At 51.9% G+C, this 21,552-nt stretch overlaps 1 protein-coding gene and 1 long non-coding RNA gene across 9 annotated transcripts in view; one reads left to right on the top strand and one right to left on the bottom strand.

The window, feature by feature from the left end:
• Positions 1–8,366, bottom strand: part of LOC109458518 (uncharacterized) — an 88,118-nt gene extending 79,752 nt beyond the window's left edge. For 2 of the 3 annotated variants that reach the window (XR_012492352.1, XR_002139241.2), the window contains exon 1: positions 8,174–8,366. This is a non-coding gene — a long non-coding RNA (uncharacterized LOC109458518). Of the gene's footprint in view, positions 1–1,129; positions 4,886–8,173 lie in introns of those variants that run through there. The other variant, XR_012492353.1, reaches the window with a different exon arrangement.
• Positions 6,671–21,306, top strand: ETV4 (ETS variant transcription factor 4). Of its 6 annotated transcripts, none has more exons than XM_074320674.1 (13): positions 6,916–7,070; positions 7,573–7,683; positions 7,872–7,965; positions 8,203–8,250; positions 14,809–14,862; positions 16,077–16,203; positions 16,673–16,828; positions 17,057–17,316; positions 19,077–19,151; positions 19,308–19,376; positions 19,552–19,724; positions 19,987–20,088; positions 20,428–21,306. In XM_074320674.1, the coding sequence occupies exons 2-13, from the start codon at positions 7,624–7,626 to the stop codon at positions 20,650–20,652; spliced, it is 1,443 nt and encodes a 480-aa protein (XP_074176775.1). In that variant the 5' UTR covers positions 6,916–7,070; positions 7,573–7,623; the 3' UTR covers positions 20,653–21,306. The 6 variants fall into 6 exon arrangements, with proteins under 6 accessions (XP_074176778.1, XP_074176775.1, XP_074176777.1 ...); XM_074320676.1 differs by having other exon boundaries at positions 6,920–7,070; positions 16,691–16,828; XM_074320675.1 differs by lacking the exon at positions 6,916–7,070 and adding an exon at positions 7,299–7,448.
• The last annotated feature ends 246 nt before the right edge of the window (positions 21,307–21,552 follow it).

Raw genomic sequence — 21,552 nt, 5'->3', positions numbered from 1 at the left:
AATTAAACCGGAGAGCATTATATGACTTTTGAATTTTGTACCATGTAGCTGTCTTACTTACTCAAATAAAGAAACATTTCACAACATTTACAACATTTACATTTTTAAGCAAAAGCGACATGAAATGTGGATTCAATAGCTTCTGTTTTCAACACGACAGACATAGCTGGGACAAGAAAAACAAAGGTCTGGGTTACTACCTTGTCGTAAGGCAGAGAGAAAAATAGAGAGAACCAAGTATGATTTAAAATCTCACCGGATGAGGGGGGCGGCAGTTTCGCTCAGTGGTTAGAGCACAGTGCTCATAACACCAAGGTCGCCGGGGTTCGATTCCCACATGGGCCAGTGAGCTGCACCCTCCACAACTAGATTGAAAACAACAACTTGATCTGGAGCTGAGATGCGCCCTCCATAACCAGATTGAAGACAACCACTTGACTTGGAGCTGACTGCGCCCTCCACAACAACTAGATTGGAAACAACTTGACTTGGAGCTGAGCTGTGACCCCCCACAACTAGATTGAAAACACGACTTGACATCTTTAGGCTGCTGACCCCTCTGCTGATGGGTCCTGGAAAACCACACTGTTCCCCAATATTCCCCAGTAAAAATTTAAAAAATAAAAATAAATAAAATCTCACCAGATGAGATCCATCCAGAATAAGGATTCAGCCCGGAAAGCCACAGAAGGTCAGAAGGAGGAAACTGGATGGAGAAGTAATTGGTACCAACTGGGAGGTGGGGGGAGGGGCTCCCGAGGCCAAGCCTCTCCCAACAGAGTTTGCTTTGGAGACTGGTGGGGGGGAGGGGAGACATTTAAAGAGAGAGGAGTACACCAGTATGTTTAAGTAGGGACAGAAGGTATAGCCCTGAAGACCCAGCCCCTCACACATCACTGGAACTTCAGGGGTCCCTTCCCTAATCTGAGACTTAGTTCCTTTTCTTTTCTTTTTTTTTTTTAATTTAAATTTTTTTTGAGACTCAGTTTGTCTATAAAATGAAGGGTTTGGCCCAGAAAGATCTCCAGGTGCCTCACAGCTCTAATATTCTCTGATTTGATGGCTGCAGCCTTCTGCAAACGTGCATAAAATAGATTAGTTTTAGCAGTAGTAAAAACAAAACTGAAAATCAGATTTATCATTTTAATTAAATATACTTTACATTCTCAATTTCTAGGGAACAACATGCTCCCCCCCAATCAGTTCTCCTTTTGTGGGAGACATTCATGTCTGATGTGCAATTTAAGAAAATGCTGAACCACCCCCTAAGAAGACACACAATTAACAAGACCCTAACAGGTATTTCTTAACAGGAAATTGGGACTTATAGGGAGAAAAAAGAACATTAAAAAGGAAATGTCAGGGAGGGGAGGGTCAGGTGGGTCAGGATATCAGAGGACTGGGGATCAGGCTGATAAGAACACTTGCTTTGTCCCTACTTGGCTCTCAGAGGTGGATTCCCCTGGAGCTAGGTGGAGCCCTGGAATGAGAATCAGGAGGTAGGAGTTTAGTCCCCTCTCCCACTTCCCCACCCGGGTGACGTAAGGCAAATTGCTCTCCAAATTCTAGAGTGCTCAACTATAAAATGGAACTAAAAGGACCTACTTGGAGGAATGCTGGGAAAATAGAGTAAGATAACATTATCTGAAAAGGCTTAAGAAAACAGTAACGTGTAAAGTGTACGTGCAGACACCATATTTTGGAAACTGCAGTTGAGATCCAGAAGTAGCCTCCATCTGGTTAGGTATTGTGTCCTCTCAGCATGTGTCCCCACAAGATCCTTCCTGTATGCCATGCTCTTCTCCACCCAGGCGTTTGGTCCTCACGGAGTGGGAAGAAACCATTGCCTTCACCCAGGAGGAGAGTCATTTCCTCGGCTCAGGGTTCCATGGCCCCAGATTGTAAATTAATAATTTTGGCTGTAAATTACCAGATAATCTGGGCTGGGGTGCCCAGCAGGATAGGTGAGAATCAACAGGAGAAATAAATCTATAGCAGCAGCTCCCCCAGTCACAGGGAAGCCCTAGAGCCTCAGGCGTAGTCAGGGGTGGGGTGGGGTGCCCGTGACAGACAGGGACAGAGGGGGTTAAAAGTTTCTGTTTGGGGGGAAATTTTTCAGGAATAAAACCAGGAATCCCCACTTCCACCATTCCCCCCAAGAGAGTCCAGGATGAGTCAAGTGCTCAGGCCTCTGCCAGCTATGGGGTTCCCTGCTGCTGCCCTAGTGAGCTGGGGCATCCACTCGATTGCCCATTATTCGTGATGGCAAAAGCAAATATAGACACTCTCAGAGAACTGAGGAGAGACTAAGTGGAATAAGCGGCATTTAATCTTTCAGGAGAGAAATCACCTTCCCGTGGCAGAGCCCCGCCCAGGGGGAGCTGTGGCCTTCATAATTCAAGTCCGCACTTAATTAAAAAAGGGAACATCCTGGACTCTGCCCAACTGGCACGGATTCCATTCCAATCCTTTAGGCTGCTGACATTTGTCCATTTGTCTCTCTTTGACAGAAAGGGGAAAACTTCAAAAGGAAAAATAAAATCTTATATCCTGCAGCTTTCAGAGAGGGCCTGTCCTTGAGCTGGGGCACTTCATCTAAATGCAGAGGGTTGAAATCTGAACCAATAGGGGAAGAGACAAAACAGAACAAGGAAGGTTTTACATTTTGGGGGAGTCCTGAGCTGCTGCAGGCGGCAAATATGAAAAGGTGAACTCACCAGCACCCTCGAAAAATAAAAATTATTTTCCTTGGAGTACCCTTGGTCTCTCTTTGGCCTCCCAGACTCTTTTCCCAGCATTAGGCTCAACCTTCCCTCCTGGGACAATATTCCAGATGAAAGGAGGACACGTTTATTCAGCCTTGTTTAAAAATATTTCCATGCTCTTCACTGGATTTCTGACAAGTTCCTATACAGCTCCCCAAAAGATGACCCCTCAGGAAGAATCCTAAAATCAGGGATTGATTGGGTTGCCCACACATTGGTGTCATTGGGTCTATCGCTTTACTGCTGAGAATTTCACAGCTGTCACCCCAGAGGAGAGTCTTTCCCAGAACCAGAACCTGCCACCTCCGATTCCTGACTGCAGTGGCTCCGTCTGCAGTAGGAGATCCCACGGGAGTCAGGCTGAGGTTATTGTCTCCTCCTGATTCTGCCAAGGACATCCCACCCCTACAACATAAGGGAAAGAGGCCCGGTCTCCACCCAAGGCCTCATCTTTCTGTCTTTTCTCCTGAGACAGTTCTCCTCCACGAGGGTGCCCTCGGGAGTTGAGCAAGTCACCAGCTTTCTGTGTACCTTTCTTTGTTTAACCCAACATGCTCCCGGCCAGCTGCCTGAAGGAAGGGCCACCTTTTCTGTGGGTCTCATGAGAGGTCTCAGGCTAAGTGGAAGGTGGAGAAGAACAAGGGAAGTCATTCTACCTCCTCCCAAGCACACTCTCCAAAAGTGGAGCCTTTCCAATCATTTTTAAGGTAATATATATTTACAAGACCTATGATCTTGTAAAGCCGTCTGTGATAAAAGTCATAGGAGAGTGGTTCTTAACCTGGGGAGGAGGGCTTCATAGACCTGCTCTGTGATGACCCCTGATGGACCCTCTTCCCAGCAAATACACACAGGGACGCACAGACCGATGTAGGCTGTTAGTTTCAGGGGATTGCACATCCATTGTCTCTGGGCTCAGGACCCCGACAGTTTACAGGAAGAAATGTGAAAGTGGGGCTGTGAGACAAGGACAAAAGGAAATCCAAGAGTGGGACTTTTTTTTCTTGGTGGTCCTGACTCACCAGCCCCTGGGAAGACCCCATGTCCTCCACCCTTACCGCTTGACTTTGCTTTCTGGTTCATTCCCCCAGGTAACCACTCCAGTCTGGGAGACACTAAAGGGATGTAGGACATCACTTAACCCCATTTATCTTATCTATCTGGCCTTACCAAGCTGTCGCCCTGCGTTACCCTCTAAGTTCCCTCCTTTAAGCCTCTGGGACTCTCAGTTCTTCCAGACATTAAGCAAGCCAGGCCTTTGAAGACATTTCTGTTCTTCCTTCGTAGTCAGGTTTACAGCCCCCTGCCACTATATTGGAAAGTCTATCTGAAGGCCCGAGGTGAGCCTGCTTCGCTGATGGCTGCTGGACCTCTTAGTCTGATCCAGGTGTCTCAATGGCTTCCTCTCCCTTTTCATCCCAGAAATTCATCCTTCCAGCCTTGGGGTGCCTTGGTACAAGCATCTGCAGATCTAAAACCCACATTTACATTTTATAACTTAGACTCCTGGAAAACTGTTCAGAGTCCAGCTCCAATATGCTAGAGGGAAGGAAGCATTTACTTATTGCAACCCCCACCAAAAGTGTGTTGGGGGATGTCAGGGAGTTGTGTGCGCATCCTCCCTGAAGCTGTGCGTCCAGAAGCATCCTTAATCTGGGGGTGTCCATGTGTACTCTCTGGCTCAGGTTTGTCCTCCATCCAGCTCGTTATGTGTTCCCTCAAGGTGTAGTCTTTGTGCCTCGTCCGTTTGGGGTGTACTCAGTCTGTTGAGTGAACTCTTGGAGTAGATGTGTGTTTTCAAGGCCTCAGTTTCCTCATTTGTAAAATGGGGACACCTTACAGGACTGCTGTGAAGGCTGCATGAGTTAATACAGGTCCAGTCCTTGCAGCAGCGCATAGCAAGTAAATGTTGGTTAGTGTGGAAATCTCCAGCCGCTTTATTCCTTCTTCTCCACCAACTATCTCGAGCCCTGGAAGAGGCTCAAATGCTCCCTCTGGAGATCTTACTACTCTGAGCCTGGGTGTTATTGAACAGGAGGCCAGGTGACAGCAGTGGTGGCAGCACGGGTGCCTTCTCTCACTCAGCCTGCATGCTGAACAGGAAACAGAGGAGAGGGTCCCTGGATGGGAAATGGGAAAGAGCAGTTACTCTCCAGAGAGCCAGGAGCTCTCCACAAAAAAGTAAAAACTCAGAATTAGGGGCACCCCTAGAGAGCCCCCACCTGGAGTGCCCTCTCAGGGACCTGCCCGAATTTCCTTCATCGTCATTGAGACTGTACCACAACTGCATTCCAGAAGAACCCTCTGTCCTCCTCCCCTGCTTGCCTGGGCCTGGACACACAAGCTCCTCCCTAACCAAACTGGTTCCATCCAGCCTGAATCTGGGATTTGCTTGGGCTTGTCTCTCCTCCCTTGGGCAGGGTTGCTGCTAAGCTCCATTAGTTTTGTCTTTATTGTAACTATTCACCGAATAAGTATTCATGGGACCCTCATAAGTGTGAAGCAGGCTGGGGGAAGAATTACAAAGGCATAAGAGACTTCCTGGGGCCCTGGAGATCTCTATATACATAGGAATTACTATACTACCGGTATGAGGCCTAAAAGACATCCACACCAGAGATATAGGCAAGAATGTTGTGGGACCTTAAGGAACAGATTCAGGCTATCTGGAAGGCTTCCTGGAGGAGACGGGAAGTAGTCATGAGCCTTAAAGAATATTTCAGCAGAGAAGAGAGGAAGTTATTCTCATTTGCCCAAGATGATCTTGTGGAATGAGGTCTAAACAGGTGCTAGAGGTTTGGTATTCTAGTCTCAGCTCTAATATCGACCAACTGAAAGCTCACATGTATCATTTCCTTCTCTGAAGCTTCACTGCCTCACCCATAAAGTGGAGTGGTAGATTAGATTGATTTGAAGATAGCTCCTATTGCCCTGGGGTTTGGCCATTCTCTTGTGTTTTATCACAAACAGGCAGGGAGCAAAATCAGGCTCTCTTCGTAGAAGTGCATAGACTGTAGACTCAGAATTGTCTCAGAAAAAAGGCCTGGGGAATTCTGTGTCCTGTGTGTCCCTATGGCTGCAGCCTAACCAGCCCAACTCCCATCAAGTGCTTGTCTTGGTCACTGCTTCCTGCTTGGCACCCAGCACTGTGTCTGGCACAATAAATGTTTATTGAATGAAGTGAATAAATGTAGTGACAGAGACTATGGCCAGCTTTTTTGGCTAGAACTGAAACTAGTCCTGCTCTCAGATCATCAGATCTCTGGGGCCTCCTTAATACCCTATGTTTGTTCTCTGGATAAGAGAAAACATGGCTGAGAGGAATTGTCCTTTCAGAGGTCCAAGCTGGGGGCTCTGGTTTCTGCTGCAATCAGTAGAAAGTGGGTCACAGAACTGCTCTGCAGAGCAGACCCTTGAGGAAAAGCCTGGATTCTGTGCCAGCTTTCATTTATTGAGTGCCTACCATGTATTAGTTGTTGTCACATAGCTTTAATTTATTTAACTGTGGCCTCAAAGGGCTGTTAGAAGAATGTGGGGGATTGGGAGCTGTAAACCCCAGCAGCTAACTGAGTGTTCGTTTTCAATCTATGTAAAATGGAAACAATAGAGCTACTTCGCCAGGTTATGGGAATGAAATAAGCATGTGGAAGAAGAGTGCTTCATAAATGTTAGTTATTAGTGTTCCTCTGGGCACAAGTCCACTCGCCTTCCCCCAGAGCGCACACACAGACGTGTTCACACTCCCACTACATACAGATACACAGAGACGCGTGCAGACGCCAGCCGGCGGAGCTCACCGAGCCTCAGACCCAGGGCCACCGCCGAGCACCGCGGAGAAGCTATCAGGTCCTTGGCCTCCCTCCTTTTCTCTCAGCTCTTTCTGAATGAACTCGGGCCGTGAAGAGTTTATTTTTTTATGAATGGGAGCCCAAGCCGTGAATGAAGTCGGGAGCCAGCCCCTGCGTTCTGATTGGCCCTCGCGGCTGGGAAACTCCGCCCCCCCCGGCTTGGCCAAGCGAGTCTCCGGATTGGCGGGCGTGCCCGGCCCTGGGGTTTCATTCACAAAAGTCAATGAAACAAAGGGAACCGGGTGGGGGGGGAGAAAGGGCCGAGGCCGAGGAGGAAATGCACCAATCAGCGGCTCCCCCGGGCTCACAACTGTCCGCGGCGCCCGGAAAACAAGCTGGTGCGCGGGGGACCTGGGGCCGGGGCCGCCTCGCTCCGGCCTAGCCCCGCGGCCCTCGCTGCGGCCCCGGAGCATGCTCGGGACCCCCCGCGGCTCCAGCACTGAAGCCCCGGCCTCAGGTGAGGCTGCGGGAAGGGAAGGGAGGGAGAGTGTTGGTGATTCCTCGCCTCACCTCCAACACACTCCACACTTTCTCACTGCCACCAGCGCAGATTCCAGGGCCGGGGGTGGGAGGTGCTGGGATTCAGGGTTGGAGGGGGCGCGGGAGTTGTGAGCACCCGAATGGTGCGCGCCTCGCCCGTTCCTCAGCGCGCGAGCGCACACACACACACACACACACACACACACACACGTCTTATGTAACCGAGCCTGGGCAGAGCAGGGCTGCAGAAGGCAGCCGAAACGGCGAGTCAGGCTCCCGGGAGCAGGTGGGACCTCCTTTGGCGGGAGGGGAGTGGTGGCGGCGCTCAGCAAGCGGAAACCCCCCCATCGCCTGAGTGAGTCGGAGAAGTTTTGCCGTCGGACCCAGAGCCTGGGGACAGTCCCCTCCCCGCTGCCCTTACCCACCCCCACCCCCTGCCTTCGCAGGACAGTGTACGAACGCAGCCCCCCCCCTCCCAGGTCTCTGCCCCCGCGCGGGGCCCGGGCCGTGCGGCCGAAGGGAGCGGCCGGATGGAACGGAGGATGAAAGGCGGATACTTGGACCAGCAAGTGCCCTACACCTTCTGCAGCGTGAGCGCCGCGCCGGTCTCCACGCCCGCCCCCTCCCTGCACCGGGTTCCTACCCGCCCCACAGCCCCTTCTCCGCGGCCCGTTGGGGTCCAGGGTTGCCCGGCCCGAGTCACCCCGGAACCTGAGTCCCACCCCTCCAGACCAGCGGGCCTCAGGGTAACTCCGGGCATTCTTTCCATTCCCCGCAGAAATCGCCCGGAAATGGGAGCTTGCGCGAAGCGCTGATGGTCCCGCAGGGGAAGCTCATGGACCCCGGCTCCCTGCCGCCCCCCGACTCCGAAGGTAAAGAGCCAGACAGACAAACCGCGACACACACACACACACACACACACACACACACACACGCCAAGGGCCGATCCGGGAACCCCCTCCCTTTTCCCAATAAGACTCGCCTTCCCAGGGACTCTGATCATTCTGGGCCCCTAACCCCAAGGGCGGGGGGTGTCACCGGGCTCGCTGGGGCTCTCTCTCACCATCACGTCCACCTCACCTTCTCCAATTCCATTATTCACCCCTCAGATCTCTTCCAGGATCTAAGTCACTTCCAGGAGACCTGGCTCGCTGAAGGTGAGTAGTTTTGTGACCTTTTCTATTGAGGTGGGGGTGCTCTCTACCCCAGCATTCCAACTTAGCCCACTTCCTCTCTCCCAGGCCTGAAGCAGCTCTCCAAAGGCCCCTCCCCAAGTCCCTGGCCTCTCTCCTCTCCCCAGCGCCCAGTGTGGACACTTATATTGATATTTATTTTCTCTGCCCTGAGCCAGGCTTGTGTAACTAGGCCTGGGGATGAATCAGACCATTGTGCGGGGTATTTGCTTATTTGAATGGAACTTGGCCCCAGGCCCGTTTTCCTGGTTGAAATTTTCATTTGCAAAGTTTGTTTGGCAGCAGCCACCAGGCCGAGGTGTATGTCGGGGTGTATGGGGTAGGGGGTGGGGGGGTGAGGAACAGGAGGATGAGGAGAAAGAGCAATTAATTTGTTACCTGTCTTCAAGAGTTGCCAAAACATTGATTTTTACCCCCTTGGTTTCTCTTCCCAACTCCCAGTGCCAAACAAGTTACTGTCTGAGCCAAAAGAACAACAAACGTTTAATTAATTCTTTTCGCAGCACTGTGGCAAAGAGGGTTTAGCCCGCCTCCCCCCCAATAGCCTTGATTGTAATTCTGATGGAACTGATCCCTCCTCCTTTCCTCCTGAAATCCTGCACCCCAGGCAAATTTCCCCTCTTGTTTGCCTTGAGGTTAGCTGTAGCTGCGAGCTGGCTGGGGTGGGGTCAGTAGCTGGGCCTTGGGTCGGTGGAGAAGTGTATTCTGGGGGTCTCCTGGTTGGATTCACTGGTGTGTTTTGGTGGAGCCTGAGGGTGTCGCTGGTGGGGCTATAGGTAGGAGACAAATGGTGTTTAGACAGCCTCTGAGAGGGAAGGGTTAACACCCCCATTTTAGGGTCCCTTTATTTTAACACTCTGAAAACCAAGAAACCACAACACTAGCAACACCTTTAGGGAGGCTTTTCTCTTCCTTAGGATCTCCACAGTTCTCACCTCTGTATCCTTGGTGATTTTTTAAGCTCCAATCCAGCTCGTCTGAAACCCTCTATAAAAGACTGGGGTAGAAGAGAAAGACCCCTAACTAGTCCTTGGAGTGAGACTAGATCTCTCTTGACCACTGTGAGATAGATAGATAGATAGATAGATAGATAGATAGATAGATAGATAGACAGAATGACTATTTAGCATAGAACAAGCACTCCAGACATTTTGTGGATTTCATGGCTGACCAGCTGCATGAGTGCTGAAGGGGTCTTCGGAGTTCTGGGGGTATTGTGCACATCTTTCCAATTCTGCAAACCCTGAGTGCCCAGCCCTGAGTTACAGGCAGAGCTATGCCCAGTTTGCCCATCCTCCTGAGGTTCCGGAGCTGGGCTGGAGCTGAAGAACGCAGAGGTGTCAGTTTCCGTGGTCTCTCAAAGACTTCCTTTCCCAACGCCTGATTTCTGTCTGGCTCACCAGGCTCCTTGTCTGTCAGCTGAGAGTCCCTGGGCTCCCCACAGTGGGCAGCTCCCAGGGCTGTGATCTAGGGGTGCGCTCAGAGGTTGGCATTTTGGCTGCAGCTGGTCCATTTGTGCCTGGGTTGGGAATGGGAAGGGGAGGAAAACAGCCTCATTTCCTCTCAACCTTGGAAGCCCCACCCCTTGGCGGTGGGGGGTCTAGAGATTGTACTGGTGTCTATCTGTGTGTCAGTGTGACAGCGAGTGTGTATGTGTGTGTATGTTTCATGCTGCTGCCCTGGGAGTCTCTGTACATTTAAATCCAGTGGGTGGGGAGGTGGGGGGTGGGGATCGAAAGGCGGAGTGTGGGGGGGGTGGGCGCTGGGATCTCCTTGGTTCCCTCTCCTTCCTTCTGAGGGAGCAGCTCAGGTTCCCAGCTGGCAATGGACGGCCAGGCCTGAGGGGGGGATGCTGAGGCCGCTCGCTCCTTCTCACTCTCTCTGCGGAGACAGATGCAGCTGCCGGGGCCCTGTCCCCCTGCACCATCCCAGCACCACCCCAGCCTCCTCTCCTGCCTCTTCCCACCAGGTCAGTGACCCCTGCAGCCCAGGGGGAGCTTTGGGGTGGCAGGGAGGGGCTAGCTCCTTTGGAAACTTGCCAGTGGTGGGGTATGCGTCAGTAGGGATGGGGACCAGAGACCAACTGCCCTCCTCCAGCTTGATTTCTTCCTAAATCCCCAGTCTGGAGAGAAGCAGGTCCTTGTAGTGTGGGTGGGACTGAAGAATTTGGGGGATGCCCAGATTAGATCCGGCTGATGTGGCTGTGGGTTCACAGTCTGGTGTCTGGGTATCATTGGGGGTCAGTGTGAGTGGGGCTCTGTAGAGACAGCTCCGATATCTTAGGGGTTGGGGTTTTTCTAGACAGATGAAGATGAGGGGGGATGAAGTGAGGCTAAGAGGGCGTGTCTGGTTTGGGGGTGCCTAGGATCTGTTGAGTTACTGGAGAAAGGATCAGGCTGCTGTAGGGAAACCCAGGCTTAGGTAGGCTAAACCCAAACTGTGCCCGGTTGTGGTAAAAGGTGCTGCTTCTGGTCTAGGGTTCCATTCCTGGCTTGTCGGAACCCTCAGGGACAATGGCTTTGGTCTATTTGTAGTAAGGAACATTGACTCTGGGCCATGTATGTCCTTTGTGTGAGGCTGGAGTCTGTGGAGTCTCAAAAGCTCTGCAGATAGGTTGCAGGGGTCCTTGAGCCCTCTGACATTGTGGGAAATTTTGAAGGTGTACCATACACAAAGGAATATGGATTTTCTAGGAATAGAAGAATGATCCATAGCTTTTATGAGATTCTCAAAGGAATGGGTCTGTGTTCCCCTTTTCATAAGAACCATTGCTCCCCAATCCTCTAAGGTCTCTAGTCCCCTTTCCCTTTGGTTTCCCCCATCATCTTTGTAAGTCCAGAAGGAGACCCCATGTGTGAAGGGTGTGTTTGGAGGATGTTTCTCTCATGTGCTGCCGTGAAGTAAAAGGAATCAGGGTGAGTGTGAATTGTGTGTATGCACATTGGTGCCTCAGCTTGTCTGTGGGGAGAGACGGGGTTAATCCCCTCCCCCAGTCTTTCTTAGCTACAATGCCTCCTTCTACATCTTTCTGTCCCCTCCACAGATAGAGAACCGGTTCCTTCCAGTACAGAGGCTGCCAGAGTGGGGTCAGGGTAAGGGTGAGAGCTGAGGCCAGTGGTGACACAATGATGCAGAAGCTCAGGAGAATGTCTCCCCATCTCTCTACTGGGACCCCTTCAGAGGCCCCTTCACCCTGCGATTGGACCCTAGGAAGGGGAGAAGGATATAGGGCCTATATGGTATAGGTGGGTAGCTAATCTGGGGTATGCGTCAGTAGGGGTGGGCTTAGCTGCCTCGCTGGTTTAACCTCCCCATTCTCCTGGAGCCCAGCTTGGGAGGCCCCCCCCCCCCAAGCACTTCCTCCTGTTGGAGGGATGTTCCCTACAATTCTCTTTGGGCATTATGCTGGCTTGGCACTTCTCATCCCTCTTTAGTCACCTGCAATGTCCCCAGGCAGATAAACTCAACCTTAGTGCCAGGATGGAGTTGGGGGAAGACACTGGCACTCAGGCTTGGCAGCCAAACCTCAGCCAAGTCAACAAATAAAGAGAGTGGTGTACACTCAAGACCAAACATGGTCATCAGAAATGTGCCTGCTCTCCAGGAACGTGAGGCAGTGTTACTGTTCCTATTTCTATCTTTGTTAACATTCTCTGAGTAACTGAGGCTCTGTCCTGCCCCTTTCGGAGAAGCCAGCGTTCTGGGGAAGAACCAACCAGGGATTGGGGTTCATACCACAGCCCATTTTTGCCTCTTCTGATTTCTCCTGGCTCAGGAAAAAGTGGCACCACCTCTTCTGGGGTGTGGTCTGTGTGCTGGGGGTGGCCTCCTCTGGGACTGCTGGGGGGTGGGTGTCTGGTTAAACCTGAAGCCCAGGCAACGGCAAGATGACCCCTAGGGCTCTTTAACATCATGTGACGCCAGTGATGCCAGTAGGAGATGCCCTCAGCCCATTACCTCAGTGGAAAGCTGCAGTTAATGAAGCCCCAGAGGGGGCCCAGGTGCGTCACCCTCCCCCATGATCTGCACATAGCCTCACTCCCCCACCCCCGCTCTGGGGACCCTCCTTGCCTCAGTAACAGGGAGAGAAATGTTCCTCCGCCCCCTGGCCAGCAGGGATGAGCTTGGGCCTTGCTTCCCTGGGCAGTGAGCAGGTTTTGCGACCTGCCCTTTATCCAGTGTTTCCCAAACCTGCCTATTGTTAAGGGCCTCCAGGGGCGCTTGCTAAAAATAAAAATGCCTGGGCCCCACTGGTGGCCTATGCAATGAGACTGAGGTGGGGGGAGGCCTGGGAATCCATGTTTTTAACAGTGCCCCCAAATTCTTGACTCAGGCCAGTTTAGGAATGGTTGCCTTTGTGCGCTGGTGGCGCTCCTGAAAAAAAAAAAGTGTGCTGCCTGTGTGTTTTTGTTTGTTTTGGCCAAGAGATTTCATGTCCGACTGATTTATTTGATCATTCTAGACTTGTTTTCTGCTGACGTTTCGTAAGCTCTTCTTTAGCTGCTGGTGGCTTTTGATTCTTAACCCCCTCCAACCAGTCTCTCTGTCAAGAAGTCAACTATCTATAAATGTGTATTTTAGAACACTTGTTATCTCTGATACTTAAAGCAAGTTGATGGAGTATCTTCCTACCATGGCCTAAAGTATTCCTTGTGAGATGGGTTCCCCCCAGAGCACCTGCCTCTAATTTACCTGGTTGTGGAGAGGGAGGGGAAGCCCTCAGGTTGAGGGACAGGCTGGCTGGTTAAGATCTCTTTAGTTCTTGCTCCCCAGCCCACCGTGCTGGTTCCCACAAGCCTGAGGACGGGTCATTGTATGTGTATTCATGGAGCCAACAAATAACGCATTGTGTATTCTGAGCCAGATATTCTGAGCCAGACCCCGTTCTGGGATGCTGGGGCATTAGATGAACAAGACTGATAAAGCCCCTGCCTTCAGCAAGCTTAATTTTCTGGTAGAGGAGATGGACAATAAACACGTAAACGTAAATTAATAAGTTCAGGTAGCCCTAAGTGCTGAAGAAAAAAATAATAAAACAGGGATGCGAGAGAGAGGGCTGGGAGGGACCGCTCGGGTTTGCGTGGTTAGAGAAGGCCTCTGAGGAGGTGACCAAGTTAGCGAAGATGGAAGTGGCCAGAGAAAAACAGGCAGGCAAAGATCTGGGGAAGAGAGATCAAGCTGATCGGCTTTGAGGACTCAAAAGGAGACCAGACCACTAGAGGGTAAAAGGCAAGGGGAGGCAGATCAGAGAGGTAAGCAAGGCCAGACCATGCGGGGCCTTGGAGGCCGAGTGGAAGAGTTTGGGGTTCATGCTGTAAGCAAGGGAGAGAAGGGATCGGACTTCTATTGTAAAAAGATCACTGACCGTTCTGTGGAGAACAACTAACTATAGGAAGTGAGAGGAGAAGTAGGGAGTTCTGACCAGAGGCTATGGCTGAAATCCAAGGAAGAAATGATGGAACCCTTGCTCAGGAGAGAAGCAGTAGAGAGTGGGGTGTGTACTTGTGCAGGCCAGGATGAGTGGGGTGTTCTGCAGCGGTCTCCTCAAATCCCTGGCCCTTACCAGCCAGCCGTTCCCAACTCGAGTCATTTTACCCATCAGCTACCCCATTGTCCCATCTGAGAGCTGTCTCCAGGGAACAAGAGACCAATCTCCTTGGTATCTACCCTCCCCCTTCCGGCTGTGATCGCTATTCTTGAGAGAGGGGCAAAAGTGGGCAGTCTCTGGGGTCAGGGGAAGTACTCAGCTGCATACCTACCTGAAGGAGTGTTTGAGGCCATGACAAAAACTAGAAATCAAAGCCCGGATATCCAGGCTGGAAGCCATGGATGAATTGCTGTTCTATTTTAGTTTTGCTGCCTAATCCCCAAACCCAGCGTCACCCAGACGGCACCGTGGGAGTGCACCTCAGACCTCTGTGCTTGGGAAGCCCTCCTCTCCAAGCTGCACATCAAAGGACACTGACCTGCCAGTGTCCCCAGCCTCCTCCTCTCCCTTTGTCATTCTCTTCTGAACCACCCTCTTTCCACCATTCCATCTCCTTTCCCAGGCTCTAGATGTCTAGATTTCACCCCGAGGTTGTATGAAATGCAGATTCCTGGGCTCAGCCCAAGATTCAGAATCTCCCCACATGATTCTAAGTCCACAGGATCTCATTCCTTTTAATGCCTGCCCCATCTCAGACATGACTCTGCTGTAAGCTTTGAGAGACCTTTGTAAACTCTGAGGGGCAGGGCTATCTTCACGTCAGAAAAAAATGGAGGGAATAAAGACAAAGCATCTAGGAAAAGACTCTGGAATCTGTTCAGACAGGTTCCAAGAACTTGCAGCCTTCCCTCCAGGGTCTTAATGGAGCCCAGAAATGGCGGGCACTAGGACCCGGGGTGGAGTTGCCTTCAGTCCTAGGAAGACTGTTCTCTCTTTCTGGCGGGTGCTAGTCTGCAGGGCTACTATAATGGTGTCTCCCAGGGGTTGCCATCCAGGGCCCCCACCCCAGACTCACCTCTGACCTCTCTCTGCAGCTCAGGTACCAGATAGTGATGAGCAGTTTGTTCCTGATTTCCATTCAGAAAACTGTGAGTAGAGGGCCCTGGGTAGAGGGAATGGGGAGTGAGGGAGGGCAGGAAATGAGTCATAGGGATAGGGAATCACAAAAGATCAACTTGTTCTCTCCTAAAGAAAAGGGTAAAGGGCAGGGCTCCCCATTCTTGGGTTTGGACTCAAAGACCAAGACAGTAACTGGGAGCTGAAAACCTCCGTTCAAATCTGGGCTTGCTCCATGCTAGCTGTGTGACCTTGGAACAGACATTTGTCTCTGATCCTCCATTGCCTCATTTCTGAAATGAGGGGTATGGACAAGTTCAGCAGGGTCCAATTCTACCATTCTGGTACTTTTATGCAACTTGGGGGCTATTTTGCCCCCCAGGAGACATGTGGCAATGTCTGGAGACATTTTTGGTTGAAGGTGGGTGCTGTCTAGTGGGTAGAGGCCAGGGACGCTGCCAAACGCCCGGCAAAGCTCAGAACAGCCTCCCTACAACAAAAAATTATCTGGCCCAAACGTCAGTAGTGCTGCTGTTGAGATACCCTGCTTTAATGTCAGATACTTTACTTACTCTCAACTGTCTTCACCAATGAAATGACACAGGACACAAATAATCGAAAACAGCAGGTATTGGAATGGTGGATTGCAGGCCATTGACTCGACTACAGTAAGACAGAATCTCACACTCACCAACTTGGAACCAACTCTTTGCTGCTCAGCCTAGTGGCTGGAGTTTTCAGCCCCAGCAGGAGCCACAGGAAAGGCCAATGTTCTTCACAGATAATTAGGAGCATGTGTATAATGTTAGTCAGCTGACTTTGCAAGCGGGCTAATATCCAACGTTAACCAGAAAAAGAAAGATTCTTTATAGCCCCAAATAAGAAAACATTTCTCTTCCTTGGAATTTTCCAGGGCACTCAGGAAAACCACAGGCCCTAGGTTGGAGGTGCTCACTCCTCCAAAAGTGTTTTTGGGGTGTTGGTGTTGCATTAAATGTTCAACTTTAGACCGTTCCTTTGGTTAATATTGGACATTAGCCTGATGTATAAAACTAGACATAATGTAAATAGCCAAACTGTTCTTAAAAGTGTCTGACTACAACTCTCTGAAAACTGAGATCCAGAGAGGGGATGAGGCTATACCGGTGACCCCAGCTGGTTCTCAGAGAGCAGAAGGTGCTGGAAGCTCTTACTGCGTCCTCTGTGACACTCTGTGGCCCTGCTCTGCCTCCTCCCACCCCCACAGTAGCTTTCCACAGCCCCACCACCAGGATCAAGAAGGAGCCCCAGAGTCCCCGCACAGACCCGGCCCTGTCCTGCAGCAGGAAGCCGCCACTCCCCTACCACCATGGCGAGCAGTGCCTTTATTCCAGGTGAGCTCTGCTGAAGGGTAGTCTGGAGGAGGGAGTGAGGCACCTAGGAGCAGAGGCCATGGTTGAGATGCAAATTAGACAACAGAAAGGATTTCCGAGCTCCTGTAAGGGAACAGTACAGCTCAGGATTTCCTCTGAGTAGTCAGGATGGAAAACACAGCAGGGGGTTCACGGGATGTATGTGAAGGCCAGGGCAGAGTCTGTTTCCCCTGGAGAAACCACTCTCCCGCCCAACCCTGCGGCTCTGGGCTGGTTGAGGTGTTCTCAAGATTATACCCAGTTTTAGCATTTATGAAAGGAGAAAAAGTTCATTTGGGGCTGAATCTGGTCCATGCCATTCCTTTCCTGGAATCCTGTCCTCTCCTCCCATAATCCCTGTGCCCTCACTTCCCTGGGGATGGATGAAGGGTTCAAAGATGCTTGCCCCACTTTTCTGCCCCCTCATCCCTGTCTCCTCCCTCAACTCCAGTGCCTATGACCCCCCTAGACAAATCGCCATCAAGTCCCCTGGTGCCCCTGGACAGTCGCCCCTGCAGCCCTTTCCCCGGGCAGAACAACGGAGTTTCCTGAGATCCTCCAGCACCTCTCAGCCCCACCCTGGCCATGGGTACCTCGGGGAGCATAGGTAAGGAGACACCCGCTAACCCCCAGACTTGTAGACCCAGGTCTCAGCTGTTTTTCCTCAATCCCAGAGTATTGTCCACCTGCCCTTAAGAGACCTGGGGTGGGGAAGGTAGGGGGAAGGGATATTGACACAACACCCACTAGAACCCACTCTGCAAGCTCTGGGAGTGGCAGGCACAGGAGCGCTTAACCTAACATTCTCTCCTCTTCTCCATCCAACCACATCCAGCTCTGTCTTCCAGCAGCCCTTGGATATTTGTCACTCCTTCACGTCCTCTCAGGGAGGGGGCCGGGAACCCCTCCCAGCCCCCTACCAACACCAGCTGTCGGAGCCCTGCCCACCCTACCCCCAGCAGAGCTTCAAGCAGGAATATCTTGACCCCCTGTATGAACAGCTGGCCGTGGGCCAGGGTGGGGTCAATGGGCACAGGTACCCAGGGGCGGGGGTGGTGATCAAACAGGAGCAGACAGACTTCGCCTATGACTCAGGTAAGAGATGCTGGGGGGTGAGGGAGTTTGGGTGGAATTGCTGGTGGAGTGGCATGGGATCAACCCCAGAGAGTCCTCCCATAAGTTTTTTCCCTCCCTATCTGTTTACCAGTTCAGACCTCCAACCCATTCATCCATTTTTTTCATAGATTCAAAAGAATTGTCATTTTTTTTCAATCAGTAAACTTATATTCAGATAAAAGATAAATGCAATGTAGGTCCTTGCCCTCAGGTAGCATGTAACTTAATAGGAAAGTTAAGGCATTTCTATTTCTATTTAGCAAGTGTTTGGGCTTTTAATTACCTACTGAGAACAAAGTACTGCGCCAGGCGCGGGAGTGTGGGGAGTTGAAGGATACAAAGATCAATAGAATGTATCCTTGTTCCCTGTCCCCACAGAAGCTTAAAAATACAAAGGGATTTGAATGAAGAGAACCATGAACTTCAACTAGCCAGGCTCATTGTTCGCAACTGGGACTCAGGGTTAATAGGTGTTTTCCACCTGTTCTAGCCTCCAGGTTGATGGATGACCCACAATTCTGGCCAGAGCTGGGCACCCCAAGTAGGGACTGCTATATATTCTAGTTCCGCCTGTTGTTGACCGGAGAGAGATGCACTCAGCCATAGTCATAGATAGCTGTAATTCAAAGCCCCAAACGCAGAGGGAGGCCCCAGAGAACTCTGACTTGGTAACATTGCTACCATCCCCAAATTTGAGTTTATCTGCAAACTTGCATGTGAAAAATAAGCAATTAGAATAGGCTCAGAGCTGGCCAGAGCTTTCGAATTTCCCTTATCCTGATGCCCAGTCTTTCAGGGGCAGGGGCATGAGCGACCACCTCCCCACCCCACCCCCGGGCTGCCCCAGTGAGAACCAGAAGAGTGCGCCTCTCCTCAAACCCGGGGCATAAGCTTGAGCCAGGTCCGGGCAGAGAGATGCAGGAAAGAGGGAGCCGCTCTTGCTGCCGACCTTCAAAGGATGTAGACCGGAGGAGATCGTGTTACTTGCCCTTGAACTCCTGTCCCTCCCCCTTCAGCTTCCTCTGAATGGAGTCAGGAATTCCATTCACAAAATGGAGGCATGAATGAGCCCACCCTCCCGCCTCCTTCCTGAGGTGTCGGGTTTCACCGTCTCATTCATAGGTGGGAGTGGAGGGGGAGGGCGGGAAGGGGCTGGAACTTGAATGGGTGGCTTCACACCACCGCCTCCAGGTGGAGTGGGGAGGTTTCAATCCTATGGAACGGAATCAAATGGAGTGGAATGTGCTGTCTGACCTGAAAAAACAGCCCGATGCCCACTGCCTCTTCCCCAGATACAGATACGTGCAGATTCCTCCCCACCACCCTCCCTCACACACTCCTTCACATATAAACTGGGCAGGGAACCTGACCTGCTGACCGGAGGTTAGCCCATTCCAAGAGAGTCTTAGACATGGACACTGTAGCCTTTCCCCGGAGGTTCATCTCTACCCCTCCCTCCTGCCGCTAAACTCACAGGAAACAGCTGCTCCCTGGAATCCTGGGCCTTCTGGAACAGCTTTGCCCAGCCCCAGTTGCTGCCATCCCTGACCTCTGGGCCAGCCCTCACTGAGGGGTTCCAGCCTCACAGCCCCTCTGGGTGAACTTCCCCTGGGATTGGTGGTAGGCAGGCATCTAGGAACAGAACCAGAACAGGCGGGCAGGAAGTTCTTCAGTGTTTGTAGGCCTGCTGCCCCCGCCTCTACCCTACAACATCACCCTTTCTCTTTCTCCACCCCCAGATGTCCCTGGGTGTGCGTCAATGTACCTTCACACAGAGGGTTTCCCTGGGCCCTCTCCAGGTGACGGGACCATTGGTAAGGCAGCCCCCTCCTCCCAACCAAGCCCTCCACGATGGAGGAGGGAGTCCTGCTGCCTGCCTTGGGGGAGGGTCTGTTTCAAGGACTCCCTCTGGACTCGAGGATCTCATCAGTGAGCCCTCAGTTCTGATGATCCCCAACTTCCTCCTCAAGGCTATGGCTATGAGAAACCTGTGCGACCGTTCCCAGATGATGTCTGCGTCGTCCCTGAGAAATTTGAAGGTCAGAGAAGTGACTTCATGAGAGGGTCAGGGTCTTCTCCATGCCCTCTGACTGTATCCACCCAGGAATTACATGACATTTCATGAGAAAGAGCATGGACAGACCCCTGGGAGAGGGGGTTGATTGGGGGACTAGAAGGCACAAACTCTCCACTCCTGTTTCCTGTGTTCCCCAGGAGACATCAAGCAGGAAGGAGTTGGCACATTCCGAGAGGGACCGCCCTACCAGCGCCGGGGTGCCTTGCAGTTGTGGCAGTTTCTGGTGGCCCTGCTGGATGACCCAACAAATGCCCACTTCATTGCCTGGACCGGCCGGGGGATGGAGTTCAAACTAATTGAGCCCGAAGAGGTGGGCCTCTCAGATGTCCCCACCTCTCCTAACAGCTTTGGGGGCTGGAGATGAGAGAACCCAGGAACAGGTGGCATGTGCCCTCACCATTATTGCTTTACCTAAGCTGAATTCTTGCCAGACTTGGGTCTGGGCTGGTGCTTAGTTGCAGGACCAGCTTAGCCTTTTGCACTAAAAATCCCAAGTGCTCTTTCTGACTTGACCCCCTTTATCCTCTGCTGAACTAGCATCGCCATCCCAAAACTGTCTTCTATCCCCCCAGGTCGCCAGGCTCTGGGGTATCCAGAAGAACCGGCCAGCCATGAATTACGACAAACTGAGCCGCTCACTCCGATATTATTATGAGAAAGGCATCATGCAGAAGGTCAGGAACTAAAGGTCCAGGGACAGGGAAGGGGGCGGCAGCAGTGGCTGTGGGAAGGTGATGGGGGTAGGAGAGCATTCTCAGTGAGTCTGTAGGAGCGGATAATGAACCAGTCAGAAGGGACAAGAAATTGTGGACAATCCTGATATTTCCCTCTCCTCAAAAAGTGCTAAACAGTAACTGAGAAGCCACAAGTATGGAGACAGTGAGATTAGAGGCGAACAAGAATGGTGAAGGGAGGTACCTGCATGGGAGAGAAATGGACCCCACGCCATCTGCCTGGACCCTACAATGACCTGGAGGGAGAGCTAGGCTAACCCAGTCCCTCTCTTCCCACAGGTGGCTGGCGAACGTTACGTGTACAAGTTCGTGTGCGAGCCTGAGGCCCTCTTCTCTCTGGCCTTCCCAGACAATCAGCGTCCAGCTCTCAAAGCCGAGTTTGACCGGCCAGTCAGTGAGGAGGACACAGTCCCTTTGTCCCACTTGGACGAGAGCCCGGCCTACCTGCCAGAGCTGGCTGGCCCTGCCCAACCCTTTGGCCCCAAGGGTGGCTACTCCTACTAGCCCCTAGCAGCTGCTCCCTTGCTGCCGGGGTGCTGCCCTATGTATATATCGATGAATCTGGTGTTGGGGAAACCCTCACTCTGAAACCCACAGATGTCTTTGGAGCAGATCCCCACTGGCCCATCAGTCGCCCTGCCCAGACTCTGAGCTGCTCACCAGAGCCAATGGGAAGGAAAAGTGGAGACACTGCAAGTGCAAAGGTGGAATCTCGGGAACTCCTGGGGTTTTACCTCTGGTCTCTTCCTAGGTCATGCTTAGACACCCACGCCCCACTCCCTCTCCCCTATCACAAGAACAAGAGTTTGTTCTGCTCTGGGGGACAGAGAAGGAGCGTCCCCACTTTATCCTGGTGGAGAGGGATGCATTGAGCTCAGATCTCCCACTGTTGGGGGACAGAAGCCTGGATCCTGCACTCCACTCCAAGCTGTGGCCCTGGAGGGTCCTGCTTGTTAGTTCTTGGTGCTCTGCGTTTCCAGAGGCAGGGGGAAGCTGGAGGGAGAAACCTGGGATGGGGTAGGGGTTGCTGGTAGAGACAGGAAGGGCTGGGTTCCTGCTCCAAGGGCCCTTTGCTCTGCCTTCTCCTAGGCCCAGGCCTGGGATATCACCTCCACCGTGTCTGCCAGACCCTAATAAAAGCCCTTGCTTCTTCTATAAGTTCTCCTGTGTCCTCTTTGCTGCTATGGGTGAAGGACCTGGGGTGGAAAAAGCTCAGCCTTGCAGCAGACAACCAGAGTTTGGGGCCTGACCCTGACCCTGACCCTTAACTTCCCGTATGTTTTGGGGGAAAAGTTTACCTTTTTCCTCTGAAAAATGAGCTCATGGGCTCAGTGATACCTGCTCTTTCCCCCCTTCACGATTATTATGAGGATCCTGAAATAATGGATGTGGTACTTTGTAATC

Source organism: Rhinolophus sinicus, linkage group LG15, assembly GCF_036562045.2.
Source record: "Rhinolophus sinicus isolate RSC01 linkage group LG15, ASM3656204v1, whole genome shotgun sequence".
Taxonomy (NCBI): Eukaryota; Metazoa; Chordata; class Mammalia; order Chiroptera; family Rhinolophidae; genus Rhinolophus; species Rhinolophus sinicus.
Note: the sequence above shows the minus strand (reverse complement) of the source record. Positions and strands in the feature narration are given on the sequence as shown.

What these genes read in the sequence shown, in the direction of transcription:
- ETV4 (XM_074320677.1), top strand. Translation starts at nt 6,686, where the DNA reads ATGGGAGCCCAAGCCGTGAATGAAGTCGGGAGCCAGCCCCTGCGTTCT. An exon ending in GGAGACCTGGCTCGCTGAAG is followed by an intron (nt 8,251 to 14,808) that starts GTGAGTAGTTTT and finishes CTCTCTCTGCAG; the next exon opens with CTCAGGTACCAGATAGTGAT. An exon ending in TCCAGGTGACGGGACCATTG is followed by an intron (nt 19,152 to 19,307) that starts GTAAGGCAGCCC and finishes TTCCTCCTCAAG; the next exon opens with GCTATGGCTATGAGAAACCT.